Here is a 24960-nt window from a genome sequence, read left to right on the forward strand (position 1 = left end):
TTCACTCCCAGTAGAGCTACACCCTCCTCATTTAGGTGCAGTCCAAAATGAGGAACAAATGAGGAGGAAAGAGGGACAGAGGGACTTTGTCCTGAATGAGGGTCAGTATCTCAAAATCAGGAACAGTTGGGAGCTATGCAGTTGGGCACTCACAGCACAGTAAGCACTCACCTTAAGGATTCTAGAGACTTTCCTTGCCAACTTTGGGAGAGCTTGTTACAGTTTACCTATACTCCTGCTGAGGGGTTCCTGCATTGAAGTTTACTTAACCTTCACATTTGAGAGGGTGGTAATACCATGAAGGAACCGATGAGCTTTAGTGTCCTCTTTTGGAGTATTCCAAGGCTCACCCTCACCCCATCCAAAATAAACCATGAATAAACTACAAAAAGACATGTACGGCCTGTATTCTGATTTGAGTGACTGCCACTACTGTGTGCCTGGCTGCAATGTGCTCATCAGAGAATAAAACCCAGGATCAAACAGCCAGCCCGGTCTAGGGTCTGTGCTACAATAGCTATACCTGCAAAAAGAACCAGCCTGAAGTGATCTAGCAGGACTTAATTTTCCAACAAAAGTTCCACTTTAAAGCTCACTTTCTACTCATGAAGAATCTACCACATAAGTTGACTTTAAATCTCCTGGAACATTTACAAAGTTTTCAATTAATCCAAATACAAATGTATTTTTACATAACCCAACAAATTCCTGTCTAACCATATCCTACCCAGCCTTTTGTCAATTGACGGCTTGGCAGGACATTTGTCAATCCAGGTGGATGCCATATGATGTCCTCCCTGATCGTGCTTTGCACAAAGCTGCATTGTGATCTGTCACCGATGAATTATGAGGCCGCGTACACATGGTCGGTCAAAACCCATCGGTCTGTTTTCCTTCGGTCCAAAATTTTAAAACATGCTTCAAAAATCGAACCGATGGACCGCTGCCCGATCGGTCCAAATTGATGGTTAGTACAGAAAAGCATTGGTTCAAAACCCGCGCATGCTCAGAATCAAGTCGACACATGCTTGGAAGCATTAAACTTCGTCTTATTCAGCACGCCGTGTGTTTGACGTCACCGCGTTCTGACCCGATCAGTTTTTGGAACAATGGTGTGTACGCACATCAGACCATTAGGCCACTTCAGCGGTGAACCGATGGAAATGGCCCATCGGACCATTCTGATCGGTTTTGTCTGACCGTGTGTACGCGGCCTGAGTGTACTGGCTCAGTGCTGGTACCATTTGATAGCTGTAACTAATAACAGTAGGTCACATGACAGTTGTAAACAATGAATGGCTTCCTCTCATGCTAACCAGTGTGTACAATTGTGTTACTAGCTATGATTGGTCACACTGATCACATGGTACAGACAGGACCAATCACACCATTTTGTACTATCTGATTAGATGTGACCAATCACAACTAATCACAACAAAACACACCGAATGAATCAGTTTTATTCAGTAAAAGTGGTTGCTTATACCAGTGAAATTAACTGGTATAAACAACCATCATGTGCAATAAAAAAATATTGAAATCACTTCCCCAGAGTAGTACTATGGTAACATTTATTCATTTTATCCTTTTTTCACTGATTATTTGAATTTATGGTCACATATTATTCACCTACAGTATTATACACTTTTATTGTATATGTTTTGTTTTGTCTTGTATCAGGGTTTGGTTTTTAGCAGCAGGGTATCCATTCAGGATACTTTTTATTCATTTATTTATTCACAATCTTTTTTTGCACCTAGCGCAATTTTCCCCTTCCCCCCTTTTTTTACACTATTTGATATATTTTGATTTGCAGCTGGTGTATCCATAATGGATCTTTTTGAATATAGGTCACAATCGGTTATTAACACTGTGGGTGTTTTTTACGGGAATGATTATCCCATAGATGATCTAGCAGGTTGCTTTCTTAGATTAAAAAATCTTACCATCACTGAGAGCCACACTAGATGGGACATAGTGTACCTAGAGGAGTATGTGAAAGAAGATATGGTACCTAGGAGTCTTAGGTGGGATGTTAATCCCCAAAAGGATGATAGTGAGTTGGTTGAGTGGCTCAAATATTTTAACGAAGCAGGTATTAACTTTTTGCAGTTTCTAATAGCTAAAAAGAAACGTAAGTTAACAATGTTGGATTGCAAAATCAACATCATTAAGAATAAACTGGTCCCTTTTAAATCTGAACCAGATTATTTACATAGGTCAGATGCTTTAAAAGCAATTTTAATTAAAGAGGAAATTAAACAAAAATCTAAGAAAAAAAAAATTGTAGCGCTACCCCCTCAGGAGCCGCTGGTTTGTTTTGGGATCGGCGTGTTAAGTTACCTCTTACCATTGTCTAGGGGTGATTGTAGTGAGTAGAGCAGTAAACAAATGTCCAATCAGCGAATAAGGTTTTCTGAATGCTTTATTTCCAGGCCCAACATGGCCAACATCAACATGAGGTAGAGCGACAAGGTTGATGAAGCAAGAGAGAACTTTGCAGTATCAGGCCTGGATATGAACCGAGCAATCCTGCTCTTAGTAGTAGTAATTTCAGTTTGTCGCCACTCTAGCCAGAGTGGGTGAAGTGCCCCCGGACAGACTCCTGCCACAAGCCTGGCAGCCGAAGTGTCACTTTAGGTTGCTGGGAGGAACAGGCCTCTGCCACAGACCCGGCTCTAGGGCTCTCTGCCACAGGCCTAGTACTTGGATGAGCTGAACAAATTGAGCAAATCCTCCCAGTAAATTAGGTCAGGGTCATCGGGTGACAGTAGAAGTGTACCTGTCAATGTCCTGGTCACCAGATCCCCGATGGTTTGTTCAAGCCCTTTTGGATCACCTGCCTCCGGGTTCTCCTCAAGCCGATCCTCCAATCGAGTGGGATACAGCCTGGGATCTCCTCAATAGAGCTGGGGACCCAGTAAGTCACTGGGGCCCCTTTCAGCAACATGGAGCTCCGCGTAGTGTGCGACCCCGGCCTGGTAGGCCATCGCCGGGGTCCGTTGGATGCATACACCCTAAAGGTGGGTGCCGCACCCGGAACCTGGAACCCGAAAAGAACCCCAAAAAATGGCATCTGCCACAGATATACTCTCCCCCAGCATGCTCCGCGAGGGAAAACTTGTCTAATTGGCTGCTGGGGAAAAGTGGCTCTGCCAGAACCCCTCTAGCGCCAACTGTCGCCCAGGGGTGGAATCGGCACCCCTGGAGCGCAGACTGACCTACAGGACAGTTCAGGACTGACAGCAGCCCAAATTTAGCAAATTGTGAATGGGAGCAAAATAACTCTCCCATTCCCCATTAACTTTAGCGTAGTGCCCATACTGAAAGTAAGGGGGCGCTACAAGTATAACAGAGATTTGAGGGATTATAGGGAGAAAGTCTTTAAATGGCATGTAACACCTCCTCCCGATCCCCCATTGAGTGATAATGCAGTTGGGCCTTGAGAGACTACTGCTGCCCAAAGAGGCGTGTTACAAGGTGATCATGGTGATCACCATGAGGTCTATCACACGCATTAACCCTCCCCTAACCCACGGAGGGGAAGAAGGGGTCCACAACAGCAGCTCCTTAATGGGGGAGGGAGGGGGGGGTAGAAGGAATTCTCTCCCTCACCCTTATTATCATTCTCCTCCTCCTTGGCGTCTTTGAGTAGGGCATTCTGACTATCAAAATCAGGGTGGTCAACGTGATCCCCGTGCTAATAGTGATAATCACTATAATGCAAATGCCAGTAATAGATTCGCTCCTTTAGTAAATGATGGTGGGGGAGTGGAATCTAGTTCTGGTAATAATTTGGGGGCTCTTCGTTCCTTCCAGGGCCAACAGATAGAGAATCACCCAGGGTGGGATTTTCGGTTGGCTGGCAGGAACAGGAACAAAAGAAATGGAGACGCAAGAGAGGGGGGTGGAAACTTCACTCCAAAAAGGCAAAGGAGAGTCTAGATAGTGCTGGGATTATTAATCTCAGCACTCAACAACTATCTAAAGAGGAATTAACGACTTTGAATAAAGGTTTGAAGTTTGTTCCACCTCGTAACCTTAATAGGTTCCAAACCTTTATAGATGTGCAGAAGTACACTCGAAAACTTAACATTGCGGCCCCGTACACACGAGGGGATCTCCGCTGGAAACAGTCCGCCGGACCGTTTCCAGCGGAGATTCCTCCTCCGGATTTGGATCCGATGGCTTGTACTCACCATCGGATCAAAATCCGCGCGGAATCCATCCGCGGTGACGTGTCGTGCCGTCGCCACGATGATGAGGCGGCGACGTGCGCGACGCTGGAAGGTAAACACTTCCCACGCATGCGTCGAATCATTACGCCGCATGCGAGGGAGGGGATCGGATGGATTGATCCGGTGAGTCTGTACCGACCACCGGATCAATCCGCTGGACAGGATTCCAGCGGATAGATTACTTAGCATGCTAAGAAATTTTTATCCGCTGGAAATCCATCGGCCCGAAAAATATCCGCGGATAAATATCCGCTGGGCCGTACACACCACAGGATCTATCCGCTGGAACTGATCCGCGGATAAATACCAGCGGATAGATCCTCTCGTGTGTACGGGGCCTCAGAGGTACATTTTGAGCAATCCCACCAGGCAATTGGGCAGGGAAGCATCTGTCATCACACATTCTGGGATGGCTAAAGCATTTAATCCTCCAAGTAATTTAGGCTCCCAATTTGAATGTTTTTCGGGATCTAGTGCTTAAGGATCTGGATAATCTGGATAATAAACCAGTACAATCCCAATATGATCTCAGGTTGGGGATGGAGTCTTTGTGTAATAGGAAGGACATAGTTGTACGCCCAGCGGACAAAGGGGGGGCCATTATCGTTTTAGACAAGGCCTCCTTCTTTGAAGAAATGTCAAGGATTCTGTCCAATCCCGAGACATACTTGGTCTTGCCTTCGGATCCTACTACACAATTTAAACGGGAGTTGAAATCCTTAATTGAGAAAGGCCACAATATGGGTATTTAGAATTTAAAGGAAAAGGAACATCTAGTTCCTTTGGCACCTAGACGTACATGATGATGTACATATTGCCGAAAATACATAAGACTTTAATCCCCTAGGGAGGCCCATCATCAGTGGTATTGACTGTTACTTCACGAGTTGGTAAATATATCGATAATTTTTTGCAGCCACTGGTGGTGGGCACTCCATCCTTCTTGAAGGACACCAAACATGTGATCAACTTGCTTGGTGATATTGAGTGGAAAGCGTCTTATGTGTTAATCACAGCAGATGTCGCATCACTTTACACAGCCATCTCAGCATTTGGGGCATGAGGCGGTGCAACATTTTTTATTCCACGACTCTGACCTCTCCATCACACAATGTAACTTTGTGATGGAGTTGTTGGACTTCGCAATGGCACATAATAATTTTTGGCATAACGGTACACACTATCTTCAAATAAGAGGTGTGGCTATGGGGGCAAAATTTGCCCCCAGTATCGCCAACTACTAAAATGGGAGGACGTAGTGCTCCATGATAGGACATCTAAACTCATCTTTTGGAAGAGATTTAAAGATAATGTTTTATGATGTTTTATGTATCTGGGATGGCGATGCTGAATCGGTTGATACTTTTTCATCCTTCCTTAATAATAATGATAGAGGGATTATCTTAAGCTTCTACAAGCCGACAGACAGGAACGGATACATACCAATTCATATTCATGTCATCACCGTTCCTGGCTGTCGGCCATTCCAAAGGGCCAGTTTTTGTGCCTTAGGCTCAACTGTATGGACCTGGGGGAGTTTCAAAGGGAAGCTCAGATTCTCAGATCTAGATTTCTAGCAAAAGGCTATGATGGTGGGAGTCTTGACTCTACGATAATAGAAGTGGGATCTAGAGACCGCCAAACTCTTCTCTGTGATAGACCACCTGCTATATAAAATAGAGAGGATTTTGGTTTAGCCTTTATAACTACCTACTCAAGCCAGCATTGGGCCATTAAACGGATCATTAAAAAACATTGGCCAGTAATAAAAAATGACAGACTATTGGGGCCTCTTTTATCAGCTAACCCCAGGGTGCTTTTTAGGGGTGCTTCTAACCTTAGACATTCAATACCACCAAATATTCCTGATCCACCTTCTAGCCCAAACTTCTATGGGGACCTCAAAGGCTTCTACCCATGTAGGAAGTTCAAGGTTTGCAAAATAAATGCACTCCAAGGTAGAAGATTTACTGAGTTTACCTCTACTGGGACATACCCGATAAAATCGTTCATAACGTGTAGTACTAAATGCGTGGTGTACCTTTTGAGGTGCCCATGTGGGTTGGAGTACATTGGACGCACCATCCAGAAACTCCAAGTAAGACTGGGGGAACATATTACTAATATTAAGGCTGGTTTTGATAAACACAATGGGCCAGATCCACAAAGAGCTGCCGTAACTCAAATATTCTGATTTAAGTTACACTGCCGCAAAATTTCTACCTAAGTGCCCGATCCACAAAGCACTTACCTAGAAATTTTCGGCTGTGTAACTTAAATCCGTCCGACGCAAGGCGCTCCTATTTTCATGGGGCGAGTCCCATTTAAATTAGGCGCGCTCCTACGCCGGACGTACTGCGCATGCTCACGACATCATTTTCCCGACGTGCATAGCGCGGTTTTACGTTACGCCGAGTTTTGAGAATCGCGCCGGGTAAAAAAAGTTGCGTTGGGAAAAAAAAAAGATACGGCGAAAAAAAAAAAAAAAAATAACAGCGTCGCGGGTAAGAAGGGTCTACTTTTACAAGGTGTAAACAGTTTACACTTTGTAAAAGCAGCCCTAATTTTACGATTGCCACGTAAGTATTTACGGAGATTTCACAAAGCGAAACCGCTTCGCGGATCTCCGTAAGTGCTCATTTGCATACGCGAAGCGGCATTTCGACTCGAAATGCCCCCAGCGGCGGATGCGGTACTGCATCCTAAGATCCGGCAGTGTAAGTCCCTTACACATGTCGGATCTTCTGCCTATCTTTTGGAAACTGATTCTGTGGATCAGTTCCAAAGATAGAAACAGGGATACGATGGCATATCAGTAGATACGCCGGCGTATCCCTTTTGAGGATCTGGCCCAATGTGTCCAAACACTATGACCTTAAGTACAATAGAGATCCTAAGGCTACAGTTTTTATGGCCCTGGAAAAATATGTACCTCACTGGTGAGGCAGTAATGGCAAAAGGACCATATCAAGATCAGAAACCAGCTGGATACACAAGCTTGGTTGTCATGTTCCAGGAGGCCTGAATGTGGAGTGGGACATCAACTGTTTCATTAACAATGGTTTATGTCCCACTCCTCTAATGAGGTGTGCTTTTTGACTCTCTGTTTTTCTTTTTACTTTTAATACATTTTTAGTATATTCCTTTATTAATTATTTTTTTATTAAATAATTGTTGTTATCTAATCCCTCATAGGAAATGTGGGAAATCATTTAATTCATGTTTTTTCACTTTAAATAGTAATTACACTATTCATCCACACGATGGCAGTGTTTGCATTTATAAAGTTTGGAGAAAGTCTGTGACTGACTACAGGTGGGAGCACCCCACGGCACTTCTGTGAGGACCATCACTCTTCTGAGCTTGTTTGACCTCCCTGAAAAGGGCGGTCACTGGATAGTCAGTAAGCCTTCACTTCTTCCCTTAGTGGTGGGCTTTCTTCATTTATTGGATTTTACCTATCCATCCTACATCACTGAAGGTCTACAGGAATTCACAGAATTGGAATTGCTCACTTATGAACTTTACGTTTTTCACTGTTGATTATTTATTCATTTTATACTTTTTTTACTGATTATTTGAATTTATGGTGACATATTATTTACCTATTATCCAGCGCTACACTTTTATTGTATATGGTAACACTGTATTGCTCTGGTCACAGTAAGAAAAAATAAAATAAAATATTGTAATAAAAAATAAATAAAAAAGGAAACAATTATTAACATTGGTAAAGAACGTTAAAATAACGCATGCGGAAACAATTGTACAAATATATTCAATTCAGGTAACAATTTGTCGGGTAATTATCACATTACCAGTAAAATACTGGTAATGCGATAATTACAGCATATTTTCATATGGTAATTTATCGCATGGTAGCTGGTTGTTCACCCATAAATGTATTTTTACCCTTAGATGGATGCTCATTTAGTCTAGGGGAATCGGCTAGTTGTTTTAAAATCCGAGCAGTACTTACCGTTGTAGAGGGCGATCTTCTCCGCCGCTTCCGGGTATGGGTCTTCGGGACTGGGCGTTCCTTCTTGATTGACAGTCTTCCGACAGGCTTCCGAAAGGCTTCCGACGGTCGCATCCATCGCGTCACGAGTAGTCGAAAGAACCCGAACGTCGGTGCGGCTCTATACTGCGCCTGCGCACCGATGTTCGGCTACTTTCGGAAAATCGTGACGTGATGGATGCGACCGTCGGAAGCCTGGGGACGCCCAGTCCCGCAGCCCATACCCGGAAGCGGCGGAGAAGATCGCTTTCTAAAAAGGTAATTACAGCTTCGATTTAAAAAAAAATAGCCGATTCCCCTAGACAAAATGAGCAGGAATCTAAGGGTAAAAAGTTGTATGTCCGGGTGAACCCCCGCTTTAAGGAGAGGGCCAGGAAGCAGGATGCTGCATCCTTAAAAACAGATAATTCATCAGCCGAATGTAAAAAAATAAAAAACATGCCGGCAATTACAAATTCTTTAAAAAAACAGTGCGGGGGTCCCCCCCCCCCAAAATCCATACCAGACCCTTATCCGAGCATGCAGCCTGATAGGCCAGGAAAGAGGGGGACAAGCGAGCGCCCCCCCAACCATACCAGGCCACATGCCCTGAACATGGGAAGGTGCTTTGAGGGGGCAAGGGCCTCTTCCCCACAACCCTAGTTGTAGGGGTCTGTGGGCAGAGGGCTTATCAGAATCTGGAGGCCTCTTTTAACAAGGAGGCCCGAGATTCTGCCCCCCCCATGTGAATGAGTATGGGGTACCCATACTCATTCACCCTCAAAAAATATGTAGTGCAAAACAACAAAACAATAGACAGTTTTTGACAATTCCTTTATTTAAAAAATAAATGTCCCCCAGTGTAGATCCATCATCAATCCCGACGTCCACTGCCACCGTCGACCTAAAAAAAGAAAAAGGTCTGACTCCCGCCATCTGCCAGCTCTGCCGTCTGACAGTTCCAAATATAATTAAGAGGCGTGGCCACTGATGTCACCGGGTACCCCACCCCCTTGTGATGTCAATGATCCAGCATGCCCCTGGCCAGTGATATCACAAAGGGGCAGGGTCACCCGGTGACTTCTTCAGGTGGCCACGCCCCTTATTTATTTAAGAGCTTCCAGATGGCGGGAGCCTTCATTGGGACCAATTTTTTTTTTTTCGATGGCAGCAGGCGACGTGATTGACGATGTATCTACACCAAGGGGCTTTTTTAACCACTTCATTACTGGGCACTTAAACCCCCTTCGTGTCCAGACCAATTTTCAGCTTTCAGCACTGACGCATTTTGAATGACAATTGCGCGGTCATTTTATAATTTTTTCCCCACAAATAGAGCTTTCTTTTGGTGGTATTTTTGCGATTTTTTATTTTTTGCGCTATAAACAAAAAAAGACAGAAAATTTGGGAAAAAAAACACAATATTTTTTACTTGTTATAATAATATCCCAATTTTTTTTTTTTTAATATTTTTTTCCTTGGTTTAGGCCGATACGTATTCTTCTACATATTTTTGTTAAAAAAAAATCGCAATAAGCGTATTTGATCGGTTTGCGCAAAAGTTATAGCACCTACAAAATAGGGGATAGATTTATGATTTATTTTTTATTTTTTATTTTTTACTAGTAATGGCAGCGATCTGCGATTTTTTTATTTTTTTTGTCAGGCCTGCTATATTGCGACGGACATATCGGACACTTTTGACACACATTTGGGACCATTCAAATTTATACAGCAATCAGTGCTATAAAAATGCACTAATTACTGTATAAATGTGACTGGCAGGGAAGGGGTTAACCACTAGGGGGTGAGGAAGGGGTTAAATGTATTACCTGGGTGTGTTCTAACTGTGTGGGGGGAGGGGACTGACTGGGGGAGGTGACCGATGCTGTGTCCCTATGTACAAGAGACACAGATCGGTCTCCTCTCTCCCTGACAGGACGTGGAGCTCTGTGTTTACACACAGAGCTCCACGTCCCTGCTGTCACCGCCGATCGCGTGTACCCGGCGGACATCGCGGCCGCCAGGTACACGCATCGGCTTCCCAGCGATGCGCCGGCACAGTGTTTACCCGCTGCGTGCCCCCCAGTGGCGCGCGCGGGTAATGCACAGAAAAAGACGTCCACTCGCCACTTGAGAGCCGCGCTGTAGATGTCTTTTGTCTATAGCGCGGATCTCAAGTGGTTAAAGAAACAATTAAGAATTTTTAATAGCCAGCATGTTTTTTTACATTTAGCTGTCAGCAGGAAGACAGCTGACATCTGATGAGTCATCCGGCTTCCCGGCCCGCACCTTAACAACCAGCTATAGGGGGGGACCTCATGCTGCATTTGAGCAATACCACATGCGATACTGCAAGCAAAATCCTGGTAAATGCCTTGAACTTTCTACTTTGCAAAAAGATGTCAATTGGGGGATATCTGTTTGATGTTTTCAGGTCTCAAGAAATGAGTGCATCAAGACTAATACATTTTTAGATATATTTCATAGTTTCTGGACTGTATAACTTTCCTACAGACTAAATAATAAACATTGATTTGGGTTATTTTCACCAAAAAATGTAGGAGAATAAATTGTGTCCAACATTTATGAAGAAAGATTATTTATTTGCAAAACTTTATAACAGAAACAAAGAAAAACATGTTTTTTTTTGTTCAATATTTTTGGTCTTTTTTGGTTTATTTAACAAGAAATTCAAAACCCAGTGGTGATTACGGTAAATACCACCAAAATAAATCTCTATTTGTGTGAAAATAAAGATAAAGATTTCATATGGGTACAGTGTTGCAATTGTCATTTAAAGTTTGACAGCACGGAAAGCTGAAAATTAGTGTAAACACACAGATCCACGTCCTGTCAGGGAGAGAGGAGACCGATCTGAGTCCCTTGCACATAGGGACACAGATCGGTCACCTCCCCCAGTCAGTCCCCTTCCTCTGCAGTTAGAAACACTATGCAGTTTACACATTTAACCCCTCCCTCACCCCCTAGTGTTAACCCCTTCAATGCCAGTCACATTTATACAGTAATTAGTGCATATTTATAGCACTGATCGCAGTATAAATGTGAATGGTGCCAAAAGTGTCCGCCATAATGTCGCAGTCCCAATAAAAATCGCAGATCACCGCCATTACTAGTAAAAAAAATAATAAATAATAATAATAATTCTGTCCCCTATTTTGTAGGCGCTATAACTTTTGCGCAAACCAGTCGCTTATTGCGATTTTTTTTTTACCAAAAATATGCAGAATAATACGTATCGGCCTAGACTAAGAATTATTATTTTTTTTAATTGGGCTATTTATTATAGCAACAAGTAAAAAAAAATTTTTTTTTTCAAAATTGTCGCTCTTCTTTTGTTTATAGCGCAAAAAATAAAAACTGCAGAGGTGATCAAATACCAGTAAAAGAAAGCTCTACTTTTGGGAAAAAAAGGACGTCAATTTTCTTTGGGAGCCATGTCGCACGACTGCGCAATTGTCAGTTGAAGCGACGCAGTGCCGGAAGCTGAAATTTCACCTGGGCAGGAGGGGGGTATATGTGCCCAGTAAGCAAGTGGTTAAAGGGCTGTCAGGAAAATTTAGCTACAAGAGAAAAAAGAAAGGAAAATGTATGGAATCGTAGCATATTAACCCTTTCACGCCGAGCGTACGCATATATGCGTCCTCGGCTTTCAGGGGTTATACCGGGATGATGCCTGCAGCCGCAGGCATCATCCCGGTACCGTTGTTTAGAGCCGGCGATCGGCTTTCCAAACATAACAACCGATGCGGCTAAAAGCCGCTCGGTTGTTATGCCGGAGGAGCGGGAGGGGACATCCCCCCCTCCCGCCGCCTCTCGCCGCTCTGACCGGGCCTCCCGTCCCACCGGGAGACCCGATCCACGATCCGGCGCCTCCAGCGTCTCGGCGAGCTCTGAAACAAAGCCGTAAACGGCTTTGATTCAGTGTCCGCATTGAAACCACAGAAGCGGCGTCATGACGTCACTTCCGGGTTTCTCAGATGCCAATGGCGCCGGATTTAAAAAAGTACACAGTATTCAGAATCGCCGTTTTCGGCGATCTGAATACTTTGAAGTGCAAAGGAGGGCTCGGGGGTCTTTTAGACCCCCGATCCCTCCATAAAGAGTACCTGTCACCACCTATTGCTGTCACAAGGGATGTTTACATTCCTTGTGACAGCAATAAAAGTGATCAAAATGTAAAAAAAAAAAAAAAAAAAAAATTAATATTAGAAAAAATAAATAAATAAATAAGAAAACAAAAAAAAAAAGTTTTTAAAGCGCCCCCCTCCCCGCGAGCTTGCGCAGCAAAGAAAGTGCATACGGAAGTCACGCCCGCATATGAAAACGGTGTTCAAATAACACATGTGAGGTATCGCCGCGATCGTAAGAGCGAGAGCAATAATTATAGCACTAGGCCTACTCTGTAACTCTAACCTGGTAACCGTAAAAAAAGTTTAAAGCGTCGCCTATGGAGATTTTTAGTTACCGTAGTTTGTCGCCATTCCACGAGTGCGTGCAATTATAAAGCGTGTCATGCTTGGTATCTATTTACTCGGCATAACATCATCTTTCACATTATGCAAAAAAAATGGGCTAATTTTACTTTTTCATTTTTTTAAAATTCATGAAAGTAAATTTTTCCCAAAAAGTTGTGTTTAAAACACCGCCGCACAAATACCGTATGACATAAAATATTGCAACAATCGCCATTTTATTCTCTAGATTCTCTGCTAAAAATATATATATAATGTTTGGGGGTTCTAAGTAATTTTCTAGCCAAAAATATGGATTTTAACTTGTAAACACCAAATGTCATACATAGGCATGAAAGGGTTAAACCTACCTGAAAAGGTATGAGTAGAATCAGAAGAGGTAGACGAGAAAGGGATCAGCGACATCAATATGTACAGTAGATATTGCTCCATCATCCATATATCAATGATACTTCTACTTGCTCTGAGTTTCCTTCAGTGTGTGATAGAACCAGATTAACCTGTGTCTGGATATAGCTGGAGATATATTTCTTTCTGTCCTTGGCTGTTATCTAGCAATTCTAGGTGTGTCCTGACAGTTATCCGCCAGCAGAAAATGCCTTTTTTTAAACTAAAAGCAAATATAAATGAAGAGCAGTTGGGATTTTTCTATTGGGGTTTATGGTCTTATATGGTCCTACATGCTGGAGTTAAAGTGGTTGTAAAGGCAGAAGACTTTTTATCTTTATGAATTAAGATAAAAAACTTTCTCTGTGTAGCAGTCCCCCTAATACTTACCTGAACCCATCTCCATCTAGCGATGTACACCAGTGCCTCGGCCGCCTGGGATTCTCACTCCTGATTGGCTGAGACACAGAAGCCACTTCATTGGCTCCCACTCCTGTCAATGAAAGTCAGCCAATGAGGAGGGGCGGGGCCAAACCGCGGCTCTGTTCCTAAATGGACACAGAGCTGCGGTTCAGCTAGCAAGCTGCTTCCTGTGAGGGCACTCAACAGGAGGGAGGGGCCAGGAGCACCGAAGAGGGACCAGAGAAGAGGAGAATATGGGCTGCTCAGTGCAAAACCAGCAAAGCAGGTAAGATTAAAGGGGTTGTAAAGGTACAATTTTTTTTCCTAAATAGCTTCCATTACCTTAATGCAGTCCTCCTCTGAGAAATCCTCACTTCCTGTTCTTCTGTCTGTAACTCCACAGAGTAATGCAAGGCTTTCTCCCTGGTGTGGAGTATCGTGTTCGCCCCCTCCCTTGGACTACAGGAGAGTCAGGACGCCCACTAACACACAGCTCCTTTCTCTATCTACAACGCAGAGAGCGTCCTGACTCTTTTGTAGTCCAAGGGAGGGGCGAGCAAGACACACCAGGGAGAAAGCCTCACATTACTGTGTGGAGGTACAGACAGAAGAACAGGAAGTGAGGATTTCTCAGAAGAAATAAGGACATTTAAAAGCAAAATGGAAGAATGAGGTAAGTGAAGGAGGTCTGCACTAAGGTAAAGGAAGCTATTTAGGAAAAAAAATTGTACCTTTACAACCCCTTTAACTTGTTGGGAGGGAGGTGAACTGTGGAGAGGGTGAACTGTGGAGAGGGTGAGCTGTGGGGGGAGGTGAACTGTGGAGAGGGTGAGTTGTAGGAGGGAGGTGAACTGTGGAGAGGGTGAGCTGTGGGGGGAGGTGAACTGTGGAGAGGGTGAGCTGTGGGGGGAGGTGAACTGTGGAGAGGTGAGTTGTAGGGGGAAGTGAACTGTGGAGAGGGTGAGCTGTGGGGGGGGGGTGAACTGTGGAGAGGGTGAGTTGTAGGAGGGAGGTGAACTGTGGAGAGGGTGAACTGTGGGAGGGAGGCGAACTGTGCAGAGGGTGAACTGTGGGGGGAGGGGAACTGTGGAGAGGGTGAGCTGTGGGGGGAGGTGAACTGTGGAGAGGGTGAGCTGTGGGAGGGAGGTGAACTGTGCAGAGGGTGAGTTGTAGAAGGGAGGCGAACTGTGCAGAGGGTGAACTGTGGGGGGAGGGGAACTGTGGAGAGGGTGAGCTGTGGGGGGAGGTGAACTGTGGGCAGGAAACACTATTTTCCCATCGGTATTCCCGGCTGGTTTCCTGATGGGAAAACTGCTAGGGAGCATACACACGACCGTTTTCCTCGACAGAATCCATCAAGAAACTTGGCAGAGCTTTTTTGCCGAGGAAAACGGTCGTGTGTATGCTTTTCATCGAGAAAACTGTTGTGGAATTCGATGAGAAAAAGAGAACAAATTCTCTTTTTCCTCATCGGGACTCTCAATTTCCTCGTCGTGTTCCTTGTCGGGCTGGTTTTCGACGAGAAACACGTTCGTGTGTATGCAAAAAAACCGCACATGCTCAGAAGGGTGGCGCCAGTGGAATCAAACTTCCCCTTTTTAGTGCCGTCGTACGTGTTGTACGTCACCGCGTTTGAGAAAGACAAGATTTTGTCTTGACAGTGTGTACGCAAAGAAAGCTTGTCAAGTTTCTCGACAAGCCTAACAAGGAACTTTAGTCGAGGAAAACGATGTGTCTTTTACGACAAGTTCCTCGGTCGTGTGTACGAGGCCTAAGATGCTTGAGACTTTGGCAGAGCAATCTTCAGGCAATGGGAAATTGGTACTCCATGTATTCTGGCAATAAATAAACTTTATTGTTCAGAATGACGAACACACCCTGTCCCAGCATCACCCCTCTGACACAATTTACTCTAACAAAGAGCTTTCTGTTGATTTTCCTGCTTGATTTGTGGATTTCCTGCTGCAGTCACGTTTGTTATTTTAATAGTCAGCTACGAAATCATGGCTCAACCAGTTCTATTATACTGTATCTGTGTTATAATTTTTGAAAGTTGACCATTGTGTATTTCCATTATACAGCACTCTCCAGGGCCTCTTCTGATATTAGCAATGGCAACCATGGCCACAATGTTAGTGGCCGTGGTATCTCCATTGGAGCAATATCTCTTGCCAAGACTGTGATGGGTCACACTGGAACAGAAGCATTGATGTATCAACTTATATATCTAGACAAGCCCAAGACGGTTGACTTCTCATAGATCATAGATCATTAATATTATTGTTATTTTAGGACAGGTAACAGAAACACATAAGCTGCCTTTTTTTACTTATTTGCCTGACCCTTTCACTTCAATGCTTAAAGCTAAACTCTAGGCAGTTTTAACCACTTTAGCCCCGGAAGAATTTACCCCCTTCCTGACCAGACCACTTTTTGCGATTCAGCACTGCGTCGCTTTAACTGACAATTACGGACTTTGCACCCAAACAATATTGACGTCCTTGTTTCCCACAAATAGAGCTTTCTTTTGGTGGTATTTGATCACCTCTGCGGTTATATTTTTTGCACTATAAACAAGAAAAGAGCGACGATTTTGAAAAAAAATCAATATTTTAGACTTTTTACTATAATAAATATCCCCAAAAAATATATAAAAACAATTTTTTTTTTCTCAGTTTAAGCCGAAGCGTATTCTTCTACATATTTTTGGTAAAAAAAAATGCAGTAAGCGTTTATCGACTGGTTTGTGCAAAAGTTATAGCACCTACAAAATAGGGAATAGATTTATGACATTTATTTTTATTATTTTTTTATTTTTTTTTACTAGTAATGGTGGCGATCTGCGATTTTTGGCAGGACTGCGATATTGCGGCAGAGAGATCGGACACTTTTGACACTATTTTGGGACCATTCACATTTATAGAGCGAACAGTGCTATAAATATGCACTGATTACTGTATAAATGTGACTGGCAGGGCAGGGGTAATACTAGGGGGTGATCAAGGGGAGTGATTCTTACTGTGGGGGAAGAGGACTCACAAGGGGAGGAGACCGATCGGTGTCCCTATGTACAAGGCATACACCATCGGTCTCCTCTCGCTCACAGGACATGGATCAGTGTGTTTACACACACAGATCCACATCCTTGGCTCTGTGACGAGCAATCGCGGGTGTATGGCGGACATCGCGGTCGCCAGGCAGGGAGTTGACTGGGGAGGGTGGGTTCCTGCACCTATTCTCTAAGAAAAAAAGGCCTGCCTGCTGCGCTTTCTGAATGGCCCAGCTGTGGTGAAGGAGGAGGAGGGGCAAACTTATCACTGAGGATCCATCAGATCCTCAGTGAGGATCTGATGGAAGTAGGGATGGGTACCTGTCAAAAACAGGTACCTGTTCCCCAAACCCCCCCCCCCCCCCGAATGGCTTCGCTTTAAAGGGAAAAAATAGGGGCTTTAGTATCACTTTAATTTAGTGAAGGAACATGTTTTTCAATTTCTTTACATGTTTATGGTCTCAATTTGCCCAATTTTGTGCCTCACAGCTATCTGAGATGGGAAAGAGGGACACTTTTAGCACAATGTTCTACACAAAGGAGAAACCCCTAAAAACAGTTATGTAGATCATTAAAAGGAAAATACGGGCTTGTTTTTTTTTTCAGGTCCGATGCTGCATCTGTCCCCAGCTGACTCTAAAGCCCTGTACACATAGGCAGAATGTTGGGAGAGGTCTGTCGGACGTGCATGCTGGAAAACCAGCAGACACCCAACTTCCGATTAGCACTCTCAGCCAATGGCAGAGAGTGCTGATCAGAGTGTTTTGACAGAGGAGGGAGCAACCCCCTGTCAGAACACAACAGCTCAGCATAAGAGTTTGCTGAACTAACCTTGCATGGTTAGTACAGCGGCTCTGACTGCTGTCAGTTTTTATTCATGCAACCCTTCTTAGAGCTCCCTGAGCAGACAGCCGGTGACTGTCAGTCACCGCTGTCTGCTCTGCCCCCCCCCCCCCCCACCCACTGAAACACTGGGCTGTGGAGGGGGCTGGGCGGCTGATTCAGGCTCTCAGCGTCTCGCTGAGAGACTGAGCCGGATGCTGGTCCAGGCATGTGGGGGGATCTTGACTTAAAGTGGAGTTCCACCCAAAAATATAACATTACATCAGTAGTTTTTAAAAAATGTCATTAGTCCTTTAAGAATTTTTTTTTTTTTTTTAGATGCCTTCAAAGTGTTGTTGCTAGGCAGAATAGTTAATCTTCCCACTTCCTGCACCTAGGTGCTTAAGCTTCCTAACCTACACCGCACAGACTCCTGGGAATGTAATGGGTGTAACTTTCCAGGAGTCTGTGCACTCCCCAGTCTCGAAGAATCATGTGACTTGGACAGTACAGGTGCTGAAACCTGATCTGAAACCTATTACACTGCTTGTGCAGCACTGAGCATGTGCGAGATCTGCAAGGCTGAAATCCAGGAAGTCATACAGTCTGGCTTCATGATGCCCACACTTAAGATGGCCCCAGTCAATTTCTATTTTATAAAGTGTCTAAATGCTGTAATAACCTAACAAAACAGACCTTAGTTTACAGACTAACTTTACTAGAATACATTAAGCTTGTGTATTACAGGGGTATTTATATTTAAAAAGTGAAATTGTGGCCGGAACTCTGCTTTAATTGTCATGATCTTGCCTCAGCCTGGACCAGCTCTGTGATGTCAGCTGACAGTGGGCATGATATTAACATATGATTGCTTGGGTTTATCCTCAGGTGGACCTGCAATCAAGGCAGCAGTGGAATTTGCTATTTCCTGTCCTCCCGAGGGGGGTCTGCTATATAGGTGTCCCCATGATCACTCAAAGTAAGTAACCTAAAGTGTTTGTTACCCCAACACTTCATATTCCTGATATGTGTTTGCTGTACCATGTACTTGTATGAGAAAGTCTCCTGTTCTCTTTGTATTGCTTTCTTTGTGTGAGATCTCTGGTTTTCCTGCTAGTCCCTCTGCTTTCCTATTAAAAACAGACCACACTAAGCAGGAGAGCACAGCATAGTCAGTTTTCTAGCTATGCTGGGAACTTAGTATGTGCTCCTCCAATGATCAGACTTGTCCTGACACACCCCCATTGCACAGCCATTCACTGGAAAGCTTCTTATACAGCTGAGCACAGAGGGAATAGGATCACTTATATTACAAAAAAAGGGATAAAACATATTTAAAATGGTTTTGAAATTGCTGCATTCCTGGCATTGGTGGGTGCTGCATTCCTGGCAATGGTGGGTGCTGCATTCCTGGCAATGATGGGGCTGCATTCCTGGCAATGATGGGGCTGCATTCCTGACAATGATGGGTACTGCATTCCTGACAATTGTGAGTGCATTCCTGGCAATTTTGAGTGCATTCCTGGCAATTGTGGGGCTACATTCCTGGCAATGGTGGGGCTGCCTTCCTAGCAATAATGGTTGCTGCATTCCTGGCAATGGTGGGTGCTGCATTCCTGGCAATGGTTGGTGCTACATTCCTAGCAATGGTGGGAGCTGCATTCCTGGCAATTGGGGGTGCTGCATTCCTGGCAATTGGGGGTCTGCAGATGGGCACTGACTCTTATTTTGCTTTGCAGTTCTTTATTTAACCACTTCCCACCCAGTCAATAGCATACTGACATCCGGGAAGTGGTTTTGTTATCCTGACTGCACGTCTATTGACGTCCTGCAGGATAACAGCCAACGCAGGCTCTTTACCACGTAATCAGCCAAGTCCAATCACAGCTGATTACAATGTAAACAGGAAGAGCCGTTGATCGGCGGCTCTCCTGACAGAGGGGGGGGGGGGGTCACGCTGATGCCCACAGTGGAGCACCAGGGAAGCCGCTAGGACCACCAGGGAAACCTTCAACATGTGGATGGCGAGGTGCATCCCCCATGGCCATCCACATGTGCTAAAATATGCCATATATATGCCAATCAGTGCCCACAAATGGGCACTGACTGGCACCATAATAGTACAGTGATAAAAAATAGTGATGCCCAGCAATGCCACCCACAAGTAATCAGTGCCACTCATCAGTGTCCCTCAGTGTCACTTATCAGTGCCACTCATCAGTGTCCCTCAGTGCCACTTATCAGTGCCCAGCTATCAGTGCCTATATGTGCCACCTATCAGTGCCATCCATATGTACCCATCAGTGCCACCTATGAGTGCCCATCAGTGCCGCATACCAGTGGCACCTATCAGTGCCGCCTATCAGTGCTCATCAGTGCCACCTCATCGGTGCCGTCTTATCAGTGCCCATCAGTGCAGCCATATTAGTGCCCGTCGTTGAAGAAGAAAACTTAACAGAAACAAATAAAAACGTTTTTTTCCCCAAAATTTTCGGCCTTTTTTTATTAGTTGCGCCAAAAATAAAAATCGCACAGGTGATCAAATACCACCAAAAGAAATTTGTGGGAACAAAATGATAAATGGCTACAGTGTTGCATGATCGCGCAATTGTCATTCAAATTGCGACAGCACTGAAAGCTGAAAATTGGCTTGGGCAGGAAGGTGCGTAAGTGCCTGGTATTGAAGTGGTTAAAATTTTAAGGTTTTTTTTCTGAAACTTCCCTTTTAAAGTGAAGGTGCGTGTTATACGCCAATAAATACTGTATATCCAAATAATACGCCTGAGCTCATCTCTTTACTCACACACAGCCACAAAGGCAAGAGAATTCTTGTAGGGCAGTTTATTAGTGCTCGGACAAACACACTTAGACCAAATTTTAATGGTTCAAAGAATTTCAGGCAAAATGGTCGGCCCTTGAGCATGTTCACTTCATCAAATCTGGCCCTCTTTGAAAAAAGTTTGGACACCCCTGCTCTAGTGCCAGGCCATGCCACAGAGTTTGTGCTCCAGGAGGAACACAAGGCTGATTGTATCACTGATCCCTGGCTTATTGCAGCTCGCAGTTTTGGTTGCTTCTTTAAACGGTGCCAATTCCCTAGAACCTAACCCCAATTCCCTAGAACCTAACCCCAATTCCCTAGAACCTATCCTCATACCATAATCGCACAGGTAAATATTAAGTTCCAATGCAAGGTGATGTCACAGATCAGGCAGATGGCAGGCGGCTTGAGTTGCATATCATATTTATATCTGCCAGCTGACTGCAGGCCTAATGCAGGACCTCCTGGAAGCCAGGGTACTTTACAAAGAACTGCTGCACCACCAGGTTAAAGGGGTGGTTCCCCTAAAAATAAACTTTTGACATTGCATTTGCTACATTAATTACAATTAGAATCGGCTGGTTTTATTGAAAAAATACCTCCGTACGTAGCGTTTGCTATATTCGTTCCCACCGCCACTTCCGGGTACGATGCTGGCGGTGGGCATTCCTAATTGATGGACAGGCATCCGACCGACGCATCCATCGCGTCACAAGAAGCCGAACGTCGGTGCGCATGCGCCGTATAGAGCCGCACCGACGTTCGGCTTCTTTCGGCATCTCGTGACGCGATGGATGCGTCGGTCGGATGCCTGTCCATCAATTAGGAACGCCCACCGCCAGCATCGTACCCGGAAGTGGCGGTGGGAACGAATATAGCAAACGCTACGTACGGAGGTATTTTTTCAATAAAACCAGCCGATTCTAATTGTAATTAATGTAGCAAATGCAATGTCAAAAGTTTATTTTTAGGGGAACCACCGCTTTAAGGACATGTGCCAGGCAAGGTAACTGTATGTGTTTGAATTTACAATGACACGTATTGATGTGCATTCCTGGAGGAGTTGGACTGTCTATGCAGCCTTTATAGTGTTCAAGTATCGCCTCGTGCTACCGGTAGTGACACTGACCCTAGCCAAATGCAAAACTAGTGAAAAACACCATAGGGTCATACTGTATGTAGAGGGGGAGAAATTAAGAGGGGGACCTGTATAGATTACTTTAACAGTCCAAACAACCATGGCAACCTTTGGAGAGGGGGGGGGGGGAGTTGAAAGCAAACTCCAGATATGCAAAGAGAAGAGAAACACAGGCGCCTCTAGGTTAGAACTGTAAACATATAAGGCTGTTATTAGCCAAGGTCACATTAGCTTGAAGGAGCACGCCCTGAGTCCCATCTACCAGTGCGCATGCTCTGAAACGCTGTTGCGACCCACCAGTGACGTCATCACACCCGGTGCCGCGTTCCAGCCATCACCTGATCCAAGCCTCGGTTTCACGGCCATGGTTCCAGAGATCCTGCTGCCTAGGATATCCAGAAGAAGTTTTTTGCCCGTTGAGATCTGATATGTTTTCAAAGTGTTCCTTTAATTTTTTGAGCAGTGTAATTTATGTTTAAAGTTGATAAAAAAAATTCTGCAATGGCCATTTTCACTCCATTCGCTCCATTTCACTCCATTCGGTATGTGATCTCCGTTATTGGGATAGGTAAGGTGAAGTTGTTGGGGGGTGAGTGGGGTTGGGGACATATGTTCTACATGGGTCAAGTGATTGTGCTATGAAACAATTCCTCAGACTCCTTATTTACAGTTTGTAGGGCTTTGGAGGAATTAGCAGACAAATGACTGTCCTGCATATGGGGGAAGAAAGACACCCAACTTTATGCTGTGGTGGGACTGTATAGCATAGATGCAAAAGAACTCCCCTACCCCACAGAACCTGTTTGCCCCTATTACCTTTATGTCCCGATCATTTGCCTCTCTCTTAAGGCCTGCCTGACGTTTTAAATAAAAGGAATTACCTGATCTACAGAGATTATTAACACCTGATTTGGTTTATCAGTAGCTAGACAACTCTTCACATGTAAATACTCATCTAAAGATCATTTAATAAAGTGGGCATATGCTGCCAAAACTTTTTCTTTTTTTACTTTTTTTTTCAGATGGATTAGAAAAGGAATATTGTTCCGCCTGTCAATGTATTTTTGTCTGCCTGTGTGCCCATAGGGAGATTTATCCCTTTACTTCTGTAGCGCTACCCCCAAAGGAGCCGCTGGTTGATTTGGGATCTACTCTCTTTTGGCTCAGCTCACCCCTGTTTAACTAGCTCGAACCCTCCCTTGACACATCAGAAGTCTGGTAAGTGGGATATTGTGACCTCTGCTGGGCTGGGGTCACAGTAACAGGCATACAATGTGCAGTGACAGTATAACAATGAATTACCTGTTGTTATGGACGGTCCCTCCAGACAAGAAAATACACTCCACACAGTGAATATATTTAAATATAAAAGGGGTACGTTTACTATATAGAAACTTAAGGAAGAACAGACACAGATTTGAGGCATAAACACAACTGGCAAGTAATGACTCAGTCTGATTCGCAAGGGCCCTTGCAGAAATCAGCAATTAATGACAGTAAGGAGAAACCTAACTAAGAAATGGTACCACTCATTTAAACTAAGGTAGATAGTCTATGCTTGCGAGCGCCCTCTAGCGGGCAGTTCTGCAGAACAATCAATGTCCCCGTCGCGGCCGGTTGGTGCACGTAAGAAATTGTAATCCAAGGTGGCAATTAATGAGGGAAACTTAACAACAGAGTGCCTGGAGTAGCAAACGTTGGTGAGCTGACACTCGTCAGTGTCAGTCACTTCTGAGAACACTCGAACAGTTAACTGGGCCTCTAAGTTTCGGTTTGAGGCCGAAAACGTATCTCCGGCCTGTGAGATGGCTCTAAGTGTCTGCATAAATGGAGAGTCAGAAGTTGAGCAAGTGCTCTCTCGCCCAACAGGCCGATCCGCCTGAATTCTCCTCAGGAGGCACGCTGTATGAACTGCCGCTCCACAGCATGGAGATCCCGGACGAGGGTGCTCCACTGGTTCAACTGGCAGCTGGATTACCTCTACGATTCCCGGGTACACGGCTGGATGCTGAAGCTTTGCCTCCTTATGGACAGCTGGTCTCTCGGTGGATCTAGGCCTAGGCTTCGGGCCTAACAGCACGGCTGTAGTCTGTCAGCAGCTCCGCAGAGGAGAGAAGTGCAGGTCCCGAGAGAGCAAAATCCGCTGCGCCCTTTCTGTAAGTACCCTCCCCCATAAGTCTGTGTGGAGGTGTCACATGTTCCAATGTCGCAGGGCATTGTGGGATGTGTAGTCTGTTTCTCCTAAGAGTCAATGGATTCCATATCTCCCGCTACTTGCAATCCCACAATGCATAACTCCTTAAAGGTAACTTGTATATTTACAATGGTGTGGATAAAGTTCCAGCGGGGATGGCCTGTCATAAGACTCTGACAGGATGACCACGCTACACTTCCTTCACTGGAGGCACAGTGGGAAATTGCAGAAAATTAGTGAGTTAAAACATTGTCATGAGAACAGGCTTCCCATTGGATGATTTTTCCCTTACCTAGTGCTCTGGGGAATGCAGAATTAATTATTACAGAAAGTTTGGAGTTTAAGTGGTACCCTTAATTGGCTAATTTAAAGGATTAGTTCACCTTTCGGGAACATGTTACATGTTCCACACATTTTTAGGGTGGAACATATAACATTTGCCCAGGGGAGCCACAGCCCCGCAGTACATGTACCTGGGGCGGTTGGCAAGTAAGTAGATAAGAGCCTTATTTTCTAATTATCAGAGGGGTCCAATCAATATTTATTTTCAACTGTGGTGACGAGAAAATTCGAAGAAGCAGGAAGAAAAAAATTACACAACAAATACATTGATAACAGTAATTGTAGTTTTTGTTTAGGAAAGTGTTTTCACTTCAAAATTAAGTGTTTAAAGCCAACATTTTTTTAAGTACTTTCAATCGACATTTGCCATGTCATCTCATGCAGCTTTTTTCAACCAGGGTGCCTTGATGTTTCTTCAGGGGTGCCTTGGCAAAATGCCTAAAAAATTCCCAAAAATGTCGGCATATGGATGAAGCCTGCCTTTTAGTTACACAAAGCCCCCGGGTTTTCCTTGTGAAACATTACAACCTTCTAGCTGCTGCCATCCAAATGACCAATGGCATCATCTATTGATAAGGAAGAAATCAGTCGCCTCTATAGCATCTTAGTTTGATCCTCCCCTGACCCTCCCTAGCAGCACTGGGGTCACATTAGCTGAGTGATGGAGAAAAGGGAGAAGAGAAACACTGGAATAATAGTCAGTTCCAGTTTGCAAAAAATGTATTTGCTTTGAAAGAATAAATCACCTCTAACTTTTGGGTGTCCAACCTGTGTGGATGTTGCTGCATATCTAAAACTATTATGCCCCGTACACACCATCACTTTATGTGATGAAAAAAAACGACATTTTCTGTGAAGTAAAAAATTACGTTTTTGAAACTTCAATTTTCAAAGACGAAGTTGCCTACACACCATCGTTTTTCTCACAGTGCTCTAGCAAAGCGAGGTTACGTTCACCACGTTTTACCATTGAAGCTTGCTTCATAAGTAGCTTCTGGGCATGCGCGGGTGAAAAAACTTCGTTTTAAACAACGTTTTTTACTACACACGGTCAATTTCTGTGAAGTAAAAGTT

The 24960-nt window shown here is 44.4% G+C and overlaps 1 protein-coding gene across 1 annotated transcript in view; it reads right to left on the bottom strand.

Moving 5' to 3' along the window:
• The window catches only part of LOC120914266 (hereditary hemochromatosis protein homolog), a gene marked incomplete in the record, with an annotated part of 50690 nt that extends 37358 nt beyond the window's left edge, over positions 1 to 13332 (bottom strand). The window contains 1 exon segment of the mRNA XM_040324893.1: positions 13093 to 13332. Coding sequence (XP_040180827.1) covers positions 13093 to 13166 — 74 coding nt within the window.
• Positions 13333 to 24960: the final 11628 nt, after the last annotated feature.

Source organism: Rana temporaria, chromosome 9 (genome assembly GCF_905171775.1).
Source record: "Rana temporaria chromosome 9, aRanTem1.1, whole genome shotgun sequence".
Taxonomy (NCBI): Eukaryota; Metazoa; Chordata; class Amphibia; order Anura; family Ranidae; genus Rana; species Rana temporaria.